Source organism: Nuphar pumila, chromosome 7, assembly GCF_984573655.1.
Source record: "Nuphar pumila chromosome 7, dmNupPumi1.hap1.1, whole genome shotgun sequence".
Taxonomy (NCBI): domain Eukaryota; kingdom Viridiplantae; phylum Streptophyta; class Magnoliopsida; order Nymphaeales; family Nymphaeaceae; genus Nuphar; species Nuphar pumila.
Genome location: NC_143255.1, coordinates 99,850,920 through 99,871,239, shown reverse-complemented (window position 1 = coordinate 99,871,239; position 20,320 = coordinate 99,850,920). Strand labels below are relative to the sequence as shown.

The window sequence follows — 20,320 nt, the reverse complement described above, 5'->3', positions numbered from 1 at the left end:
TGGACCTATTTTGCAACAAAATCCTTTGAGAAAAAGATCAACCTCATCATTTATGCACATGCAAACTTGCGCGTGTATGGGCGTGGTAAATTTCATCTTGAAAGAGCTTAGTGAAGGTGCACATATATGCTACAGTTGCTTTGGTTTGATTTAACCAGTGTTGTTTTTACATTTGCGAGTATAGAGACCATTATCAATCCTGGCCACCATCAATTGCTGAAGGTGATGATAGCAAGTTCAAACCCCCAAGTGGGGCACCCTCTTCTGTAAGGTGAAGCACCAATGGCTCTTCCTGATGGCCAAGGAGAGAGTACGCCACAGATTTACGTTGTGGCATGCTAAGACCATTCCATGGAAAAAAAGGGACCCTCATATTACTTCAGTTTTATTATAAAAAAGATGGTTTAGATTTTTCTTTTAAGGAAGGTTTAGATAAGGTGGCTAATGTAATGAAAATGCGGTCGTGAAACCCTTGATAACAAAAAAATGAAATCCCAAATCTTGTTGATATCATAATTAAGAGAAGGAACTGTCAACGAACGAGCCATTTGAGTTTTACGAATTATTATTCCAAGTAGGCATGGGAGTTTTACGAATTATTTAAAGAGTAAGTTTGTGAACAGGCCTAGCATTTAGAAGAGTTTTTACTACCATGTTTTTATTTCCCTTTTGTTAAAAAATATATATATATATATATAAAATGGTGTGAATGCCTCTCTCTTAGCATTTAGCATTTGAGGAGGGGTGACCTTTTTCCATTGAAAGGAATAATGAAAAGGGAATAAAAGCAAAAAAACACCGTCGCCTGAGAGATTCGAACTCTCGCGGGGAAACCCCATGTACTTAGCAGGCACACGCCTTAACCACTCGGCCAAAGCGACAAATGTTGAGACTTGGAGATACTACTTTTGTATTATTGATTTTTTGTTGTTGTCTACATTAAAGACCACGCCGCTCCACCGTGACCAACAGAAAAAGATGAACATGGATGAGCCCCGTCCGATGTTGCATCCATGGTTGAAGAAGAATCATCCTCACTTGGGCTTAGGATGCCATTCATCCTTGAGATGAACGGCATCCCCAACAAATAATGCTGTCTTTTGTTTGGGTGTCTTGAAATGAGAGTTCCCTTCCACATCGATGAAACCATCTATCCCAAGTGCTCGAAACGTTCCACCCCATGTTACGATTTTTTCATGTGTAGGTAGGACAAAAGTCATTTGCGTTTATATATTCTAACGAACTAAGGTGGATTATAGAACACTCTACGCTCGCAGTAGGAAAGAGTAGGAATGGCAGTGGGGCGGGGCGGGGAACAAGGTCTCCACCCCCGCCTCCATCCCCGGCGGGGATGGATTTTATCCTCCACCCCCGTCTTCATCCCCGGTTCAAACGGGGATGAGGCGGGGCGGGGATATTGCGGGGAAAAGTGGTCGGGGCGGGGATGAGGCGGGGATCGTGGCGGGGACGGGGCAGGGGGGAAGTGCACGTCCATCCCCGCCTCCACCCCTGGACGGGGATGGATTTTAACCTTCGTCCCCGCCTCCATCCCCGTTTCATACCCTTCATCCCCGGTCCACTGCCATCCCTAGGAAAGAGTGGTTTAGTCCGTTGTATACATTCTCCTACTTCTAAATAGAATTGGTATAAATTGTTATTCATCAGGGTAGGTGACATGGAGCTTCCTTGCGAAAAACCAATGTGTGTCTTGTTCCGCCTTTTTTTCAAGAAATTCTGACTAATGCGTGCTTATAACCTGATCAACTCTTGCCTTGGTTGTATGTATATCTCACTAGACATGTAAAGCCTCTGATTCCTCTCCTTGTGCATCGGCAAAAATTCACCATTGCTTATAACATGTGGCAAGGGTCGTTCACCACCGATTGTGACATCCTTCAACTTGAACACCTCAAGCACACGTGCAATTAGGGGTGGGCAACCAGCCCGGCAGCCCGATGGACCAAGCTGATCCAGCCCGCCATGGGTCGGGTTTGGGCCATGATTTTAAGCTTGAGCCCATTAGGTACCGGGATGAAACCTGGCCCGTTATATACTTGGGTCAGGCTCAGGCCGAACCGATGGGTCTGAGTTATTTATTAATTTTTTAATAATATAATTTTTTTAAAAATTAACTATTACATAAAAACTTTAATAACTATCATTATTTACCTAATTAGTTGCATGAGAACTTGTTATTTGTTAATTATTACTATTTACCTAATTAGTAATTAGTTGTTATTCTCTCTTTAACCCATAATTTCAGTTAAGCATTTATGCATTTTAAGATTGGGTCAGGCTGGACCCAACCCGCTTCAACCCATAAGCTTCTATTCAAACCTGACCCCGTTAAGAATTGGGCCAAAACCTAGGCCGGCTCGGCCCGGACAAGCAGCAGCAAGCTCTGTCTACAAAGCCACTGTGGGGCAGCAATAAATACATTTGCAATGCCGCCTTCCACTTCTAAGTCCAAAGAGAAGCGAGAGAGTGTGTCTGAAATAGGGAGAGGCAAACTGCTTTCAAGTTTGTAAGAACCTCATCCAGATTCAACACAACGGAATCCTGTGATCTTTTTTTTTTTGTCAAGGACAACTGAAAATTTTCAAGCTAATAATGCCATGAGACCAGTCATTTCCTTGTTTAAGAAAGAAACTAGGCTATGTTTGGGAGCCAGTGTTGGAGAAGAGAATGTGTTCCAAAAACCCATTTGATTAAATGGAGTCAGCTTTGTAAGCCTAACTAAGGAAGGTGGCATTGGACTGAGAAGAATATTTAAAGTGAACCGACCAAATCTTGCCCATCTAAGTATCCAATGCATCACATCAAAATCTAGATGCGCCAGATTTATACTTTGCAAAATATCTGAAAAAGAAAAATATTTAGTGTGACAAATATAATTCAAGAGGATCCTATGCTTGAGGATGAAATTGCATTGCCAACAATGTTTTATGGCATATTTCTAATCAAATCCTCACTCAAACCTTTAATGGCAGCATTAAGATTGGGTTTGATGTGAGAAATGACACAAAAAACTCATATTGCGACGGGTGCAGCGTATAAAAATAAAATCTACACCTTTCTTGAAATTAAAATCCTTGAGGATATGATTGAAATACTTCGAGCCACATAAGTACATTCAAATAACAAAGGATGGGTAAACTGGATGAAGGCAGTTCAAGGAGGTAAGGTGCACACCATGAGACAAGGTTGGTCCAGACTAACCTCCCGTGAGTTTCGATATAGAGGGCTTGACCCCAAATTGTGTTCAATATTGAAACATATCTCAAGGGTTGGAAACTATGTACTTTGGAACGATAAACCTCCGGATTGGGTATGTTAAATGGATTGGAACTGCAGTGAGACATGTCTACGGTTGGTAAAGGAGGGAGCCTTAATCTCCCAGCTTGACCATGCTCCACTCCCTTGTCCCCCCCTCAAGTCTCAACACCAACCCCATTTCCCAAATAGGGGTTCCCAAACGCCAGTGAGGGTAGGTGGAATTCATTAATTCTCTCGTCACTGATTACTACTGTTATGAAATCCCCCTATCACCAAAATCAAAGCTGGTTTCCAGCAAGTAACTTGAACACGGGTTAAAACTTCTTTTTTTATGCCGAGAAACCCTCACCCAAGGGTGGAAAACTAGAGGCGGGGGCCCATGACCACCCTGCCTTACATGGCCCACCTCTGGAATCTACACCACGCCAGCGGGGTTTGATCCAGTGCCTTCATCTCAGCACCCTCACAACCACCCTGCTGGCCACGCGGTGGTACACCAATTAGAACTGGAACAGCAGTTGCGGCTTGAGAATGAGTCAAGGAAGGAACGAGTCATGAGGCCATTTTTAGTTGCCGAGTCTGACGCTACATCAAAATTTCCAAGAGATGATAAATGGGAGCCGCCTCCAAGAGAAGTTGAGTGATACAGGGAGTTGATAACCTCAAACAATCAATTGTTGGGCTTCATGCCTAGTGTTTAACCTCAAAAAATAATGAAAATAATGAACGAGGGAGGGTGCAGATGTAGCAAGGGAAGAAACGAAAAAAGGCCAACGAGGTGGAGAAACGAACCTCCATCACAAAACAGAATTAATCTGATTATGGAATTGCCTACCACCTTGATTTTCTTGAAAGAAGTTCCCAATTTAATAGGCTCTGGCACAAGAACAAGTTCCATAGCTCGATCCTTGCAAGAGTTTAAGGTTACCTCGAAGGCACATGAACTTGTGAAACAGCATCATGCAGGTCAAATGTCTTGAAGAGAAAAAAAGGAAGAACTCGCAGGTCAAGCATGAAAAGCAATAACCCTACCTGAAGGGGCCATGCTTTACCGATGATTTCCCACTTGAAGATTGAGCACTCAGCACAGGTCAAACTGTTGAAAAGCAACCATGATACCCCGCACTGAGCACCTTCAATCTCAGAAATCTCATGGAACCAAGTACTGCAGTGAGAGTGCAACTCATCAGTATCTGTTGTCAAGAAAGAGAATTGCCTATCTTTTTCATGTCACATGAGAGAGAACCAGAAAAAAGGAAGGTCATTTAGATACAGATAGATTTTTATACAACTTAGAGAAAAGCAAAACATATCAGCAACATAGACCTCGATTGCCCAACACACAACTAAAGAAAAGGAAAAACACTAGAGAGAGAGAGAGAGGGAGAGAGCTTACATTCTTAGTATGACATTTTTTTTAAGCATCAAGTAACATAATTACGTGAAACAGGACTACAAGTAGCACTGTACATTCTTACATATATATATATATAGTGTCATTAGTACACAGACACAGACATGCTCGCACCGAGACACATGCATGCATGCATCCACACACACACTCAGACACATGCATGCATGCACACACACACACACACACACACATATGCTAGCACTAAAAACCTTCTAAAATCTGTTCACCAAGGAAGACTATCCTGAAATTCTCTGAGCAAATAGAAGGAAGACCAAAAGATGTAAAAGTGTTTTACAAAGCATCAATTCGTTCTCCATCATGCCCAATTGGTCCGCTTGAAACCCTTAAGTTGCAAAGCAAAGCATCACGACCACATAACACAATCTGGAAGAACCCATTGACCTGCTTTGAGAGAAGATCTAGACCTTGAGATAGCTTCTCTACCGTCTCCTTCAAATCTTTCACACACGTCTTCAGCATTTCTGCTTCTTCACTGCTAAATGTATCCGGCAATTTCTCAGTCATGGTCAAAAGTTTTACAGCATAACCATCGACTGCCTCCAAATCTTTCAGTACAGTGGATGAAGCATCTCCGAACAACCTCTTGATTTCCCCATTTACATCCATCTGTACATCCATAAAGGTTGATGACCACAAAAATTTCTCTGGGACCTGCAACTCCACTAACAACTTTGCTGACCTTGAAAAGGCTGCCATGAAAACGCTGCAAACAAATATTGTCTGAACCTTGACACCGTACATCGCCCGCAACAAAATCTTCCCCCTAACAGATGTTTTGATCTTTGGTGCATAAAGGGTTTTGGCAAGTCCATGCAATATATCAAGACAATTTCCCAGTTCAGTACTCCTTGGAGAACATGAACTTAATCCCTTTGACCCAACTTGCTGCATCCAATCTAGAATGGAATCATGAGCTCGAGTGCACTTATCCAACGATGGGTTGCCACCAGAAAAATCCAAAAGATGAATTGCATATTGAAGTAGAAGTTGCCCTTGATCAAGTCTGGAGACCTCCGAGCTCAACGAGATGCAGATGTCTAGCAGTTTTACACTGTCATTCAAATATGAATCCATCCAGCTCTCATCCCAATCTGAGGCAGGGAACTGAAGATCTGTTATGAGGGATTTGACATCCGTGTGTGTCTGGGATAGAGACTCTATTGCCTGAGTCATCCATGAAATGCTGATAACATCGCTTCTGTCCTTTGGTTTGAGTTCCTGCAGTCTTCTGGCCAAGGAATCCTCAAAAGTTTTCAGCAAATCTCGAAACTTTGAGGGGATATAAGACCCACTCGGAAGGATCTTGCGCAAGGGATTCCCAAAATGGAAGAAGGGTCTCTGACCATCATGTGGACGACTCATTTTTGATGCTGCCATGAAAATAAGAGAATGTCGTTCAACCAGAATATCATACAGAATTAAGCAAAAAATACTGCTAATACCATGTGAATATTCTACATGACTGACATCATTTAAAATTACAAACTATCGATTTGGATCCAGAATCACTTCCACATCGTCACTTGGAAAGAATAAGGAAATCAATAAGCTAAGGACAGTCATTAACCAGAAATTTCGGCCTTGATCACCAACAAAATTTTCAAATAATTCCCATGATTCAACAATTGCAACAGCTATAAACATAAAGTCCACAATATCGTATATGGAGGATTCTAAAGAAACCATGGTGATCAATTATCACAATCTTTTCACGCAACCTCGAAAAGCCCTTTTTAAAAGCGGGTGCATCAGATGAGAACATGATGAATGGAAAGGAAAGAAATAACATATATGTCCAAACGGATCCAAGCCTAACAAATGGTCCTTTGAATTAACCTAGATGTACCACAAAGGATGATCCTTATTATCTCTAAGAGGTTGCGTAATTATATCCTTTTGTGTTCTGTCTTATAGCATCATCAGATGCAAATTCGAAAATGAATGAACTAAGACCAAATAGACCCCACAAGAAAAAGAGAGACAAAAACGCAACAATTAGACAATTGAAATTCAAGAAAAATGGCAGCGATGAAAAAACAACCGAAAAACTAAGGATCAGAAACAAAGAAATAACATAACATCGTGAGATTTGAGGACTCTACAAGAGATGAGAAGAATTTACAAAACGGATCAGAAGAATCATGGTACCAAAGCGTCTGGTATGAAGAAGCCCCAACCCTTTCACCCATTTCCCAAATCCAAGAAAACATACAAAAGCAAATACGGAGCCGGGAAAAAACGACCATCGTGAACAAAGAAGCAGCAAAGCATACAGAGATTTGAAGACTCCACAAGAAGGGAAAAGAATTAAGAAAGCAGATCAGAAGAATCATCGCACCATAGCATCCAGGCAGAAGAAACCCAAACCCTTTCACCCACTTACAAGACACCATCGAGGGTCAACTGATCTACCAAAACATCCACAAAGAAGCAAAATCCAAAAAAAAAATCCCAACCCCAAACCTTTCAATCCAAAACACCACCACCAAAAAACCTTCTCATCGATCTAACAACAACGCAAACCACACAGAAATCGAAGGAAAAAGAAAAGAGAACCCCGCAAACGTACCTTAGGCCCCGCAGAGAACTCGATTCCTCATCGAGGATGAGAGGTCGAAGATCAGAAAGAACCCCCACTCCCCCCCCCCCCCCCCCCGGCAAAAAAAAGAGGGCGACAAAAAATATTCAAAAGAACATATGGTAGAAAAGAGAAGGGGAATACCTTCACCGTTACACCAAACAAACTACTTCGGAAATATTTCTCCAAACGCAAAGCAGCTCTCTCTCTCTTCAGAAGAACACAAGATGCACCACGTCAGATAGAAGAAGAAGAAGAAGAAATAGAAGAAGAAGATGATGATGTCAAAGATGAAGATGTCAAAGATGAAGAAGCAAGATGAGGAAGAAAACAGGCCCATTGATTTTAGGGTTGGGGAGCGATGTGGACGTTGGGTTCTGGAAATGTCGAATTTGCCCTTCTCTCTCTCTCTCTCTTCTCAACGCCGTCCCATACAGCAGCCTACACCAAAGGCTTTAATTTTTAAGGTCCCCGGTTCGAATCTGCATATTTGCATTTTGAGATGGACTGAGTGGTTTCGTAGGTGCACCCACCACCTTTGACTAGGTCAAGACTTGACCATCCTTTTCTCCCTCATTTATGATCTCGTACACGTCGTGTAAGAAAGAGAGTCTGCTTAACCAACCTTGTTTATAAAATAAAAAAGAAAAAAAGATCTGTGCAGATTTTATTTGCAAAGATTTTTTTTTTTTTTTTGACTAACATTTGATGTTGAAACGGAATGGCGTTCAAAACAGTCCTGTCTCGTTTATGGTGAACCAAACCATTTCGTTGAGATTCTTTTAAAAGAGACCGTGAGATCATCTCTCAGTAGCTCACCTTTTGGACCCTTAAAAAATCTAGTTTTGGGCAGTTTTTTTTGCTAGATATAAACCTTTAGATGTCTTTATCATTGCCTATTTAATAAGTTTTGTTTCAAATTGATTTGACGTAAAAATATTAATACATGATTATTATCAAATTTTATTACCATTAAAAAATTAATATAATATCAATTATTGACTTTTTTATCTCTTAAAAAACGCAGTTGAGTATTAAAAAAGGGGTTTGGTCAAGTGGCTTGGCAGTTGAACGAATGGTCAGGTTCAATGTTGTATGGGAATTAAAAGATTATCTTACTGTGCACGTATATTTTATTGTGTACGAGAGTTCAAAAAATACTGTTAATAATGGACTTGCTGCCGTGATGATGGAGATGCTTCTATCTTCAAGGAAGTGTGACGATATTCAAGGAGGATATTCACAATAATCAAGGAGCAATGACGATAATCAAGGAGGAAATGCACTGATATTCAATAAGCTAAAGTCGATAATCAAGGGATTTCATAAAATAATCGAGGAAACCACCCAATATTCAAGGGGATAACATCCACATTCAAAATATGATTATTGTAACGTATTTATATTTTATGTTATTTTTTGTATTATATACATGTATCGTTCTCTTCAATATCAATAACAGAAAAAAGAGAAAACAAACTTTCTCGTATTCTCAACCTCATTTTTTTTCATGGTATCAAAGCACTCAGGTAAATCCCTTGACACGATGGATAACGGAAATGAAAGTGTATCAAGCCAGAATCCTAAATAAATAGAGAGCCCATTTTTCCTCCATCACTTAGACAACCCTTGCATGACGCTAGTATCACAATCATTAACCGGCAACAACTATACTAGATGGTGTCGTGCTATGACTATGGCACTCTCTGCGAAAAATAAATTTGGATTCATAAATAGATCCATAAAAAAATTGACTTTTCCAGGCAAATTCGTCGCTGCCATTAATCAAGGGGTTTCCTTTCCAAGATCATAACAATCCGAATAAGGGAGAAGGGCATATTCTATCCATCTCCATATTTCAGCCTCAGCCTTATGAGTTTCAAGAACCCAATGATATTCACGCTAATAAGAACCCTAGCCCTGGTCTCCTTGATCCAAATCCTGAATCTCCTAATCATGGAACCCCTGAATCAACTCAAGTTCATCTCCGAAGTTCTGAAAGGATCCATCAATCGTCGCTACATCTTAAAGACTACAGATGTTACACGGTTGCTTTCATACTTCAATCGACTGACACAAAAAAGAAAGTTCACAATACGGATCATGAGTTATCCAAAGTCATAGGTTATGATCATTTTTCAAAGGAACATTGTATCTCCTTAAATGCCATTTTCCAACACTCAGAACCCAAAACCTTTTCTCATGCTATGAAGTTTCAGTGTTGGCGTGATATTATAACTTCAGAGATTAGGGCATTGGAAGAGAACAACACTTGGTCGATTGTAGATTTACCAATAGATAAACACCCTATTGGATGCAAATGGGTGTATAAAATTAAGTATCATTCTGATGGATCCATTGAGAGATATAAAGTTCGCCTCGTGGCAAAGGGCTACACCCAAATTGAATGATTAGATTATAATAAAACATTTGCTCTCATTGCTAAATTGGTAACAGTGTGATGCCTGATAGCTATTGCAACAATAAAGAATTGGCATATACTTCAAGTAGATGTCAACAATGACTCTTTTATGGGGACCTTGACGAAGAAGTGTATATGGACTTACCTTCAGGTTTTTCTGTTCAGGGGGAACACAAAGTCTATAAGCTGCGCAAATCATTGTATGAGCTCAAACAATTCTCTAGAAGCTGGTTTGTCAAGCTATCACACTATCTACTTTTAGAAGGATTCGCACAATCTAAAGCTGATTATTCATTTTTTTCAAGAGCTACTAATGCGACACACATTTTTGTTCTAATCTATGTGAATATATCATTGCAGAAGATGATATTACATACATCGAGCAACTCAAGTTTCACATCAATCAGCAATTTTGATTGAAAGACCTTGGACGACTAAAATATTTTTTTGGCATTGAAGTCGCAAGATTCAAAAGTGGTATTTTCCTATCTCAACGAAAATATGCTCTCAATATTCTGCAAGATATGGGTTACCTTGGGACAAAACCATGTCAATTTTCCATGAAACCACATATCAAACTCAATAATGAAGATGGAGATTTGTTGGAGGATCTAAGACCATATTGGCACCTAGTGGGTTGACTGTTATATCTCACTATAACTTGACCCGATATAATTTTTATGGTAAGTATTCTAAGCCAATTCAATAGCCAGCCACGATAGCCTTATATGGACGCTGCCATGCGAGCCCTTTAATATCTTAAAAGTTCATAGCACAAAGAATTCTTATGTCATGCACCAGCAAGATTCAACTTGTTGGTTACTACGTTTTGGATTGTGCCTCTGGCCCAATGACTTGTCGATCCACATCCAGCTATTGTGTCATGATTGGGGATAACCCTATTTCTTGAAAGACTAAAAAGTGGTCTATGGTGTCACGGTCATCAGCCAAAGCCGAATATCAATCCATGGCCCTAGCGTGTTGTGAACTCAAATGGATCAAGTATCTGCTATTAGATTTCAGAATAAATCACACTCAACCCATGATGCTACATTGTGATAACCAAGCAGCTTTTCACATTGCCATCCATCCAGTTTATCACAAGTGCACCAAACATATCGAGATTGGTTGCCATCTCGTGTGGGAGAAAATTCAAAGAGTCTAATTCAAATGTGTTTCATTCCCACACATTTTCAATATGCAAATCTTTTTACTAAGGCGCTTGGCACCGATCATTTCTCTCGTCTCCAAACCAAGTTGGGCGTCCTCAATCCGCACGCTCCAACTTGAGGGGGAGTAAAAGATTATCTTCCTGTACACATGTATATTCTATTGTGTACGAGAGTCCAAAAAGTACGGTTAATAATGGACTTGCTACCATGATCAAGAAGATGTGTCAATCTTCAAGGAAATGTGCCGATATTCAAGAGGATATTCTCGATAATCAAGGAAAAATGAAGGAGGAAATGTATCGATATTCAATAGGCTGAAGTCGACAATCAAGGGATTTCAACGATAATAGAGGAAACCACTCGATATTCAAGGGGATAACATCGACGTTCAAGGGAGTGAATACGGTTATTGTAATGTATCCATATTTTACGTTATTTTTTTTATTATATACATGTATTGTTCTCTTCAATATCAATAACAAAAAAGATAAAACAACTTTTCTAGTATTCTCACCCTCGTTTTCTTTCAGGAATCAGTCTTGTATCGTTTGGCTAATGATTCAGGTATATTGGCTGATATCGATACTCAAGTGTATCGTTCTGTATCACAAAAAAATAATTAAAAATATTATGTGTCAATTAGAATGTGACACATGTTAAAAACATTAAAATAATATTAAAAATTAATTTTAAGTTATTTTTATATTTATTAAAAAATAACCAATTCAAGTTTCAGCCCCTTGCCTGTAAGAATGTGCAAGGTATTATGCCCCTAACTCATGCCCGAGCAAGGCGACTCTTTGGCAGTAAAGGTGTCATGGGTTTACACCGTTGGGAAAGCAAATGTAAGTATGGCAGTTTTAGTCAGCGTGACTAGGTCTCTAATCTTGAAGGTGGTTTCCTCATTCCTCACTTATTAGGGTCGGTTTGTGTGCCATGAAAACACTCATGGTTTATGAGAAAACTCATGAAACCTCAAAATCAGAGGGACCCTCCTACTTTGGTGTAAACCATTCTTGTGAGGGGGTGGCCCGATTTCATTTCCACAGGACACTACATGCGGACTGTAGCGTGGAGCATGCTTCCGTGTTACACAAACACACCCTTAAGATCGAATAGCATAATGTGTTATTGTAGTTTTTTCTTAAGAATTAAATGTATTTGTTTTGTTAACATATTGTTAGAACCATAATTCACCATTGGAGATGGCGACTCTGCTGTAAAGCTGAAAGGATGCATACTCTTTTTTCTTTTTCTTTTTTTGATAGGCGCAAGTTGGGATTAGTCAAACCCCCTCTAGTTATACAATGTACCATTGGGTTTTGAACTTGCAACATCCCAACACAAGGTAACGTGCACTAACAGCTCTTACCAAACATTGGTGAAAGGATGCATACTCGATGAGTTAGCTTACCGGATCAAAAAATGTGAAAGCAACTCACTTTGATTTTTTTTTTGCTTTTGTTGATTTCTAAATAAGCTTGGTTTATAATCAGTGTAGCCCTGATCGATAAAAATCATGATCAGGTGATGGGCGATTTAGCAATAGCTATTTTCAAAGAAAATTGGTAAATCTTTGTTCTATTTGGAGATGGTTTCCGCGTCAGAGAGAGAGAAGGGGTGGTGCACTACGCCCCCCCCCCCCCTCTTTTAATAAAGGGGCAGCCACTAACAATGGGGGATCTTATTGTCCGGCAGAAGCAGTTAATGCACGTCACCTTCCGGTGAGAGGTTGCAAGTTCGAATCCCAATGGTATATGGTTGTATAACTGATAGGGGTCTGCCTAAAAAAGGGGCAGCCACTAGGAGGCTCTCTCTAGTTGAGCATAACACCTTGCCTTAACATTGGATCTGATTCCTCTTCACTGGTGTTCGACAATCCAGATTTGGGAGATGAGAATAGTTTGTAGTGAAGATGGGTCATTTTCAACTGCGTCCTCAAAAAATAAACATGACAATTGCAGCCTTATTCACCACAACAAAGCAATGGATTAGCGACGACCTCATTCCGTCGCTAACCGGCTTAGCGACGAAGAGGCGACAAACAGCTTACGTCGTGAATTTTTTGACGCTAATTGGAGATGGAATATATATGTCGCCAGTTCCGTCGCTAATTGTGACAGAATAATGAACGATATATTCCGTCGCAAATCCGTCGGTACTAAACGACGACCTCGGCTTGGAAATCCGTCGCTAAATTATATGTATAGCGACGGATATATCCGTCGCTAATCCGTCGCGAACAAGAAAAAAAAAATTATTTGAAAATTAAATATATTTCCTGTATAATTTATATTTCTTGTAAATAAAAAACAAAGTACATATAAAATTTCATATAAAAGGAATCTATAACAATTAATCGTTCCACTTTAAAATTAAGAAGTTTAATTATTTACAATTCAACAATTATAATTTTGAAACAAAAAAAATAGAACTTCTTCAACACATTAATCTAATCATCGCCAAGATTTTGTGTGTCTTCTTGTTTATTGCTTTGATCTGCCTCTTCAGCTCCGATATGTTGATTATCGCTAGCAGCCTACACAAGAAAAGAACAGTCAGTATTGATAAACAAAATATATTGAAATAAATTATACACTATATGTGATTCTATCATGTGCTCATATGTGTTCTAAGGCAGTAAAACTTTATATGTGATTCTATCATGCTCATATGTGCTCTAAGGCAGGCAAAAAACTCTATTTGTGATTCTATCATGAATGATGTGTTCTAAGGCAGTAAAAAAACTTTATATGTGATTATATCATGCTCATATGTGTTCTAAGGCAGCTAGAAAAACTCTATATGTGATTCTACCATGCTCATATGTGCGCTAAGGCAGGCAAAAAGCTATATATGTGATTCGGTCAAGCTCATATGTGTGCTAAGGCAGTCAAAAAATTGAATATGTGATTATAGCATGCTCATATGTATTCTAAGGCAGTCAGAAAAACTCTATATGTGATTCTATCATGCTCATATGTACTCTAAGGCAGGCAAAGCAAAAAACTTTATATGTGATTCTATCATGAATAATATGTGTTCTAACACATTTAAAAAAACTCTATATGTGATTCTACCATGCTCATATATACTCTAAGGCAGTTAAAAAGTTGTATATGTGATTCTAGCATGCTCATATGTATTCTACGACAGTCAAAAAATTGAATATGTGATTATAGCATGCTCATATGTGTTCTAAGGCAGTCAAAAAAACTGAATATGTTAAGGCAATCAAAGTTACATGAAATCTAACGACATGCAATATATCGCATGAAACTTTCATACCTGAGAGGGACCTGCAATCGAAGTTTCCTTGTTCAGCAAAAAACTGTTGAACTCAACTCGGAGAACGTCGGTGACGGTTTCATGGAAGTAGTCATGCAATGTGTCCTTAACGATCTGACGTACATCTTCACCGAAAAGAATAGGTTGTTGCTTGGAGCTTATGTCGGCTGAAGAAGTCTGTGAGCCGTAACTGGAAGAAGCAATAACATGTGAAGTGTTCATATTACTCCCAAACCTGAACACACGACCCTTTTTGGGTTCACCGGCTGCAGTCACCCATGCTGCAGGATCAAATGATGGATGCTGAGTAGCGTCATCGCCATATCTCTCTACCATCTGTTGCTCATATGCCTCCTACAAAATAATGTTTAAAGTATGCATTAATAATTAATGATAACATTATGATAACTTGCATATTGCAATGATTATTAATAAAATAAATACATACTGTTGTCATTGTCGTTCTCGCCTTCTCTGATACGAAGTCTCCCGTGGTCTTCCGTTTATGTGTTTCACAAACACATCCTTATATGGTATAATGTCTTTTTTTTCTGCTTCCTTCGAAGTTAAATGATAAAATATTTAGTTAACAAGTTTGCAAAAATACTTATAAAATTAATACTATATATTGATGAGTTACCATTTTCTTCAAGTGGCTTCCAAATGACTTAGATTCATTTATGTGTAGATGGGCTTCGGGCATTTTCACTCGATTTTGTACAGCCTTCGCAGAGCGATTTTGAAATGCATCCTCCGCCCACTTATCGCATATTTCATCCCAATAATCTCTCGTGATAGTAATAGGGCCATGGCCCTTCCACTGTAGTGGATCATCTATTCTGTCAGATGTTTTTTTTGCTGCAGTCTTCATATTGTGCAGCATGTCTGCAAATCGATTGACAGCCACCTTCTGCAACACCTTCCTTGCATCATTTTCCTCTACCGTAGTTGCGAAGCGATTCGAAGCCTATAAATATTTTCAGAAAGTTAGTAGACATGACTAAATTTTTTTTAAATAGAAAACACATTAACTATGAGAAACAACTGTATACCGTGAATAAGGACCACAATCTATCTATCGCCTCATTTGGATACTCTTTCCATTGAGCGACTGGTCTTGGTAGATGTTGAAGAAGTGAATTCCTAATCTCGCGTACTACTTTTTGTGGCTCAAACTTCGTGCTGCACATGAATTGGTACATAGTAAATATCAATATAAAATATTTATAAGATATGCAGTAATTGAAAATGAAATACTTACGGTCGATTATCAATATACACTATTCAAATGAGTCTTCTTGTGCTTGACTGAGAAGACCTTGCTTCCTGTGTTGGCGCATGACTTGTGTGATCAACTGGTGTAGGTGGGTCGTATATAGGCAAAACATCATCTATAAAAAAATATGTTAGAAATTCTCAGAATGCGCATTTCAACTAATCAAACATCCAATTAGTTAAATGATATACCTATCACAAGAGCTCGTGAAGATGAAGGTTGGGCCTGACTACTACTGGATGAACGACCACTGTAACCTCCACGAACTATATTCTAACAAATAACATATGTCATACAATACATTCAAATAATTCGCATCAAGTATTACAATACATTCAAATCATTCGCATCAAGTATTGCAATGCATTCAAATGATTCACAACAAGTATTACAATGCATTCAAATAATTCAAATCATTCACATCAAGTACAATACAACACATTCATTCACATCAAGTATTACAATATATTCAAGTCATTCACATCATTCACATTACAATAATTCAAGTCATTCACATCAAGTATTATAATACATTCAAGTCATTCACATCAACTATTACAATACATTCAAGTCATTCACATCAAGTATTGCAATGCATTCAAATCATTCACATCAAGTATTATAATACATTCAAGTCATTCACATCAAGTATTACAATGCATTCAAATCATTCACATCAACTATTACAATACATTCAAGTCATTCACATCAAGTATTGCAATGCATTCAAATCATTCACATAAACTATTACAATACATTCAAGTAATTCATATCATTCACATCAAGTATTGCAATGCATTCAAATCATTCGTATCAAGTATTACAATACATTCAAGTAATTCAAATAATTCACATCAAGTATTGCAATGCATTCAAATCATTCGTATCAAGTATTATAATAATTCAAATCATTCACATCAAGTATTGCAATACAACTCATTCATTCGCATCAAGTATTACAATACATTCAAATAATTCAAATCATTTACATCAAGTATTGCAATGCATTCAAATAAAGGTTTGTATTACAAGATTTTGCTCACTAGCTTGAGAATTCTTTCTCGTCACTTGTTTGACTTTCATATTCTTCTTCTTCTTCTTCTTCATTGTTTACCCATCCACTTGGTACATCATTTGGATCACATTCTTCTATGAATGTTTCATCGGCCAATGGAGATATGACATGCATATCATGCACAACATCATGACCATAAGCGAAGTCATAGATATCATTTAATTGATAGTAATCATTGTCTTAAGCTAACTTGTCTTCTTGTAACTGATCATACTCAGGGTATAGTTTGGACTTCACCTTGCAAACTGCCCATCATTCATTTCTATCTGACTTTTTTATACTCGGATATAAAGTATAATAAACCTATTGAGCTTGAAAGGCTAATATGAATGGTTCATATGTTCCAAACCTTGATTTATGATTCACCTCAACAATGCCTGAAGATTTGTCGAGTCTGGTTGCAGTTGGATCAAAACAATGACACTTGAATAAAGTTACCCTATTATTTATGCCTAAGTAAGTCAACTCCATTATTTCCTCTATAACACCGTAGTAATCATGTACATTTTCACCGTAGCTGCTACCCTTGACACACACGCCACTATTTATCGTTGATTTGTTTATACCGTAATCTTTTGTATGGAATTGATAACCATTTACGATGTACCCGTTGTAGCATTGCACAACTTTGGTCGGACCATTTTCTAAATCACATATTCTTTGATCTTTAACATCACCATGGCAGACCTACGCACAGACAAAAACAATGATTGTGATCACGACCAATTAAGTAACTTAGTGTTGTTTACAAGTACAAAATTTATGTTAGCGTCTTTACCAATTGTTTCAATCGCTCCACAAACTTAGTTTCACGTTCTTTTTGTACTTCTGCATCAGTGAGATGTGAAACTTCTCTTCACAACTCCAGATCAAATCGTCTGCAAATCATAAATACTTATTTTAACGAACCATGTATGCACGTATAGAACATAAAAGGATTTATAATTGTGTTGCGTCTACATATACTTACTCGATGTATGGGTCGATCACTGAGCAATTAAAAAGAATATAGATGTGTGCTGCGTCTTGCTCTCGATCTGTCAAGAGCCTTGATCAGCAACTACCAAATGCATGCCCAAGTGGTTGAAATATCGATAGCTTGTCAGCTACAGTTACTTGTTCTCCATCATCGTTACGGGGCGGGCATGTGTAACGTGTTGAAATGTGAGGTTCAAAGTACATAGATGTGAAATTTGAAATCTCTTATAAAGTGTACGCCTCACAAATAGAGCCTTTTACTCTTGCTTTATTATGAACCTTTTTTTTGAGGTCAAACATGCATCTGGCAAAAATATACATTTCAAATTTTAAATAGCTGTCATTAAAGAGACAAATATAAAAAAACATATACCTTTCAAATGGGTACATCCATCGATATTACACAGGGCCACCAACCCTTAGTTCATATGGCAAATGTATGATCAAATGTTCCATAACATCGAAAAATGTTGGCGGAAATATCTTTTCTAGGAGACAAATAGTGATGATGACAGAGTTCTCGAGATTCTTTACATCAGATACTACGACTTTCAATGCGCACATTGTTCTAAAAAATTCACTCAACTCAGACATAGGTTTGTCTAACATATCATGGAATGACAGGGGTATCAATCGTTGCATAAAGATATGACAATCATGGCTCTTCAACCCATATAATTGTCCATCGTCAATCTTAACAGCCCAAGCAATGTTAGAGACATATCCATCTGGAAATCTCAATTGTCTCAACCATTGACATACATGTTTTATTTGATCAGGTCCAAGCACGTACTTTGCCTTTGGTTTCAGTACTTTGTCATTATACTCTTTGAGTTCCAATTTTAGTCTTTTACATATTACTTTCAAATCCATACGGGCCTTCGGATTATCCTTCGTTTTTTCTTTAACATTCATTATTGTATTGAACACATTATCAAACACATTTTTCTCTACATGCATCACATCCAAATTATGTCGTATCAATAGGGTCAGCCAATATGGTAGTTCCCCAAAAATAAATTTCTTCGTCTAATTGTGATCCTTCCCAAATCCACGGAAGGGTGTAGGATTATGGGCATCTGTTAATACATCTGGAAAGTATCACATTCTTCTTAGAATCTTTATGCCAGACAATCCTGTGGATGGACCTTCCATTTCAGTTGTGCCTGCTTTAAACACATTCTTTTGTCGTCGGAACGGATAGTCGCTGGGTAGAAATCGATGATGCACTCAAACCAGAAAGGCTTCCTTCCATGCGTCAATCTAAAAGCTTTGGAATCCTCTATGCAGTACGGACATGCCAACCTCCCATGTGTGCTCCAACCAGATAGCATACCATATGCAGGAAAATCACTGATTGTCCATAGAACAGCGACCTTCATGTTGAAATTTTGTTTTTTGTGGGCATCGTACGTGGCAACACCATCATCCCAAAGTACTTTTAGTTCATCAATCAATGGCCTTAAATATACATCAAGATTTTGGTCAGGTGAGGTCGGACTAGGGATAAACAGAGACAAGAAAAGATTTGGATGTTTCATACACAAGCTTGGTGGAAGGTTGTATGAACTTACAAATGCTGGCCAACATGAGTATGGAGTTGATCTACCCCCAAATGAATTAAATCCATCTGTATATAGACCGAGTCTAACATTTCGCACTTTCATTGCGAAGTTCTGATGAGTACGATCAAAGTGCTTCCAAGCTTCAGCGTCAACAGGATGCGTGATCTTGTTTTCATCGTGTCGAACTTTATTTGCATGTCATCTCATGTGTTTAGTTGTCCTTGAAGACATATACAATCGTTACAATCTAGGAGTAATAGGAAAGTAGCGGACCGAATTATATGAAACTTCCTTTGATCTCGTGCTGCCATTGCCTCTTGTCTTTGGCTTGAACCGAGGATGCCCACATGACGGGCATGAAATGTTGTTTTCCTGCTCCTTGAAATACAACATGCAGTGATTTGGACAAGCATCAATCTTTTTGTAACTCACACCTAGAGCGTTGACCATAACTTTCACACGATAGAAATTTTGTGGCAATTTCTCATCTTTGGGCAACATACTCTTCACAATCATGCACAAACGGTCAAAACATGATTGCCTCAAATTATACTCGGACTTCAAATTCATTAGTTGAAGAACTGCAGACAAGATAGTGTGACTCTCGCAACCGTTCCAAAGTGGCTCATTAGCATCTCTAAGAAAATCATAAAATCTACTAGCTGCATCGTTTGGTGATTCTTCATCTACGGCAGTTCTTACATCACTAGAACTCATAGCAGAACCCAATTTTGTTCCTACGACATCAAATATCAAATTCGTATGTGGATTATTGTGCACCACATTCACCCATGCATCAAAATTGTTTCTAACTTCTTCTCCATGAAACGTCTAATTTTGATAATCACTCACAAAACCCTTCCTCTATAGGTGATGTCTAACGCCATGAAGTTCTACAAATCGATTATTTTTACAAATCTTGAGGGGACACCTAATCGACTTGTGGGATCCACTGTACTAACACTTGTCGTTGTAAATTCAATATAACTTTCAACACCATCCATATTGTAAGACCCGCAATTTTTCAGAAAATATCTGAATAAAATTCATGAGGCATTTACCGGTAAAAATAACATTTTTTCTCAGAATGCGAAACGAATCAATTCCTGCGAGCCAGTTATACTTAGGATATTCGTCGAATCGCGAATATATGCTCAAACACTCTGGAAGCCATAACTTCCTACCTGAACGAAATCAAAGGATTCCTGCGAGCCAACTTTCTTAGTTACGTCAATACGAAGGGAATGGCGTACTC

The 20,320-nt window shown here is 38.5% G+C and overlaps 1 protein-coding gene and 1 non-coding gene across 2 annotated transcripts; both read right to left on the bottom strand.

Moving 5' to 3' along the window:
- Positions 1-799: 799 nt before the first annotated feature.
- On the bottom strand, positions 800-881 carry TRNAS-GCU (transfer RNA serine (anticodon GCU)). Its single transcript has one exon. It is a non-coding gene; the product is annotated as a tRNA-Ser (tRNA).
- Positions 882-4,540: 3,659 nt separating this feature from the next.
- On the bottom strand, positions 4,541-7,588 carry LOC149832622 (protein BPS1, chloroplastic-like). Its single transcript, XM_090014611.1, has 2 exons — positions 7,434-7,588; positions 4,541-6,081 (listed from the first exon to the last, which is right to left on the bottom strand). The coding sequence occupies exon 2, from the start codon at positions 6,071-6,073 to the stop codon at positions 4,982-4,984; it is 1,092 nt and encodes a 363-aa protein (XP_089870737.1). The 5' UTR covers positions 6,074-6,081; positions 7,434-7,588; the 3' UTR covers positions 4,541-4,981.
- Between the last annotated feature and the right edge of the window lie 12,732 nt (positions 7,589-20,320).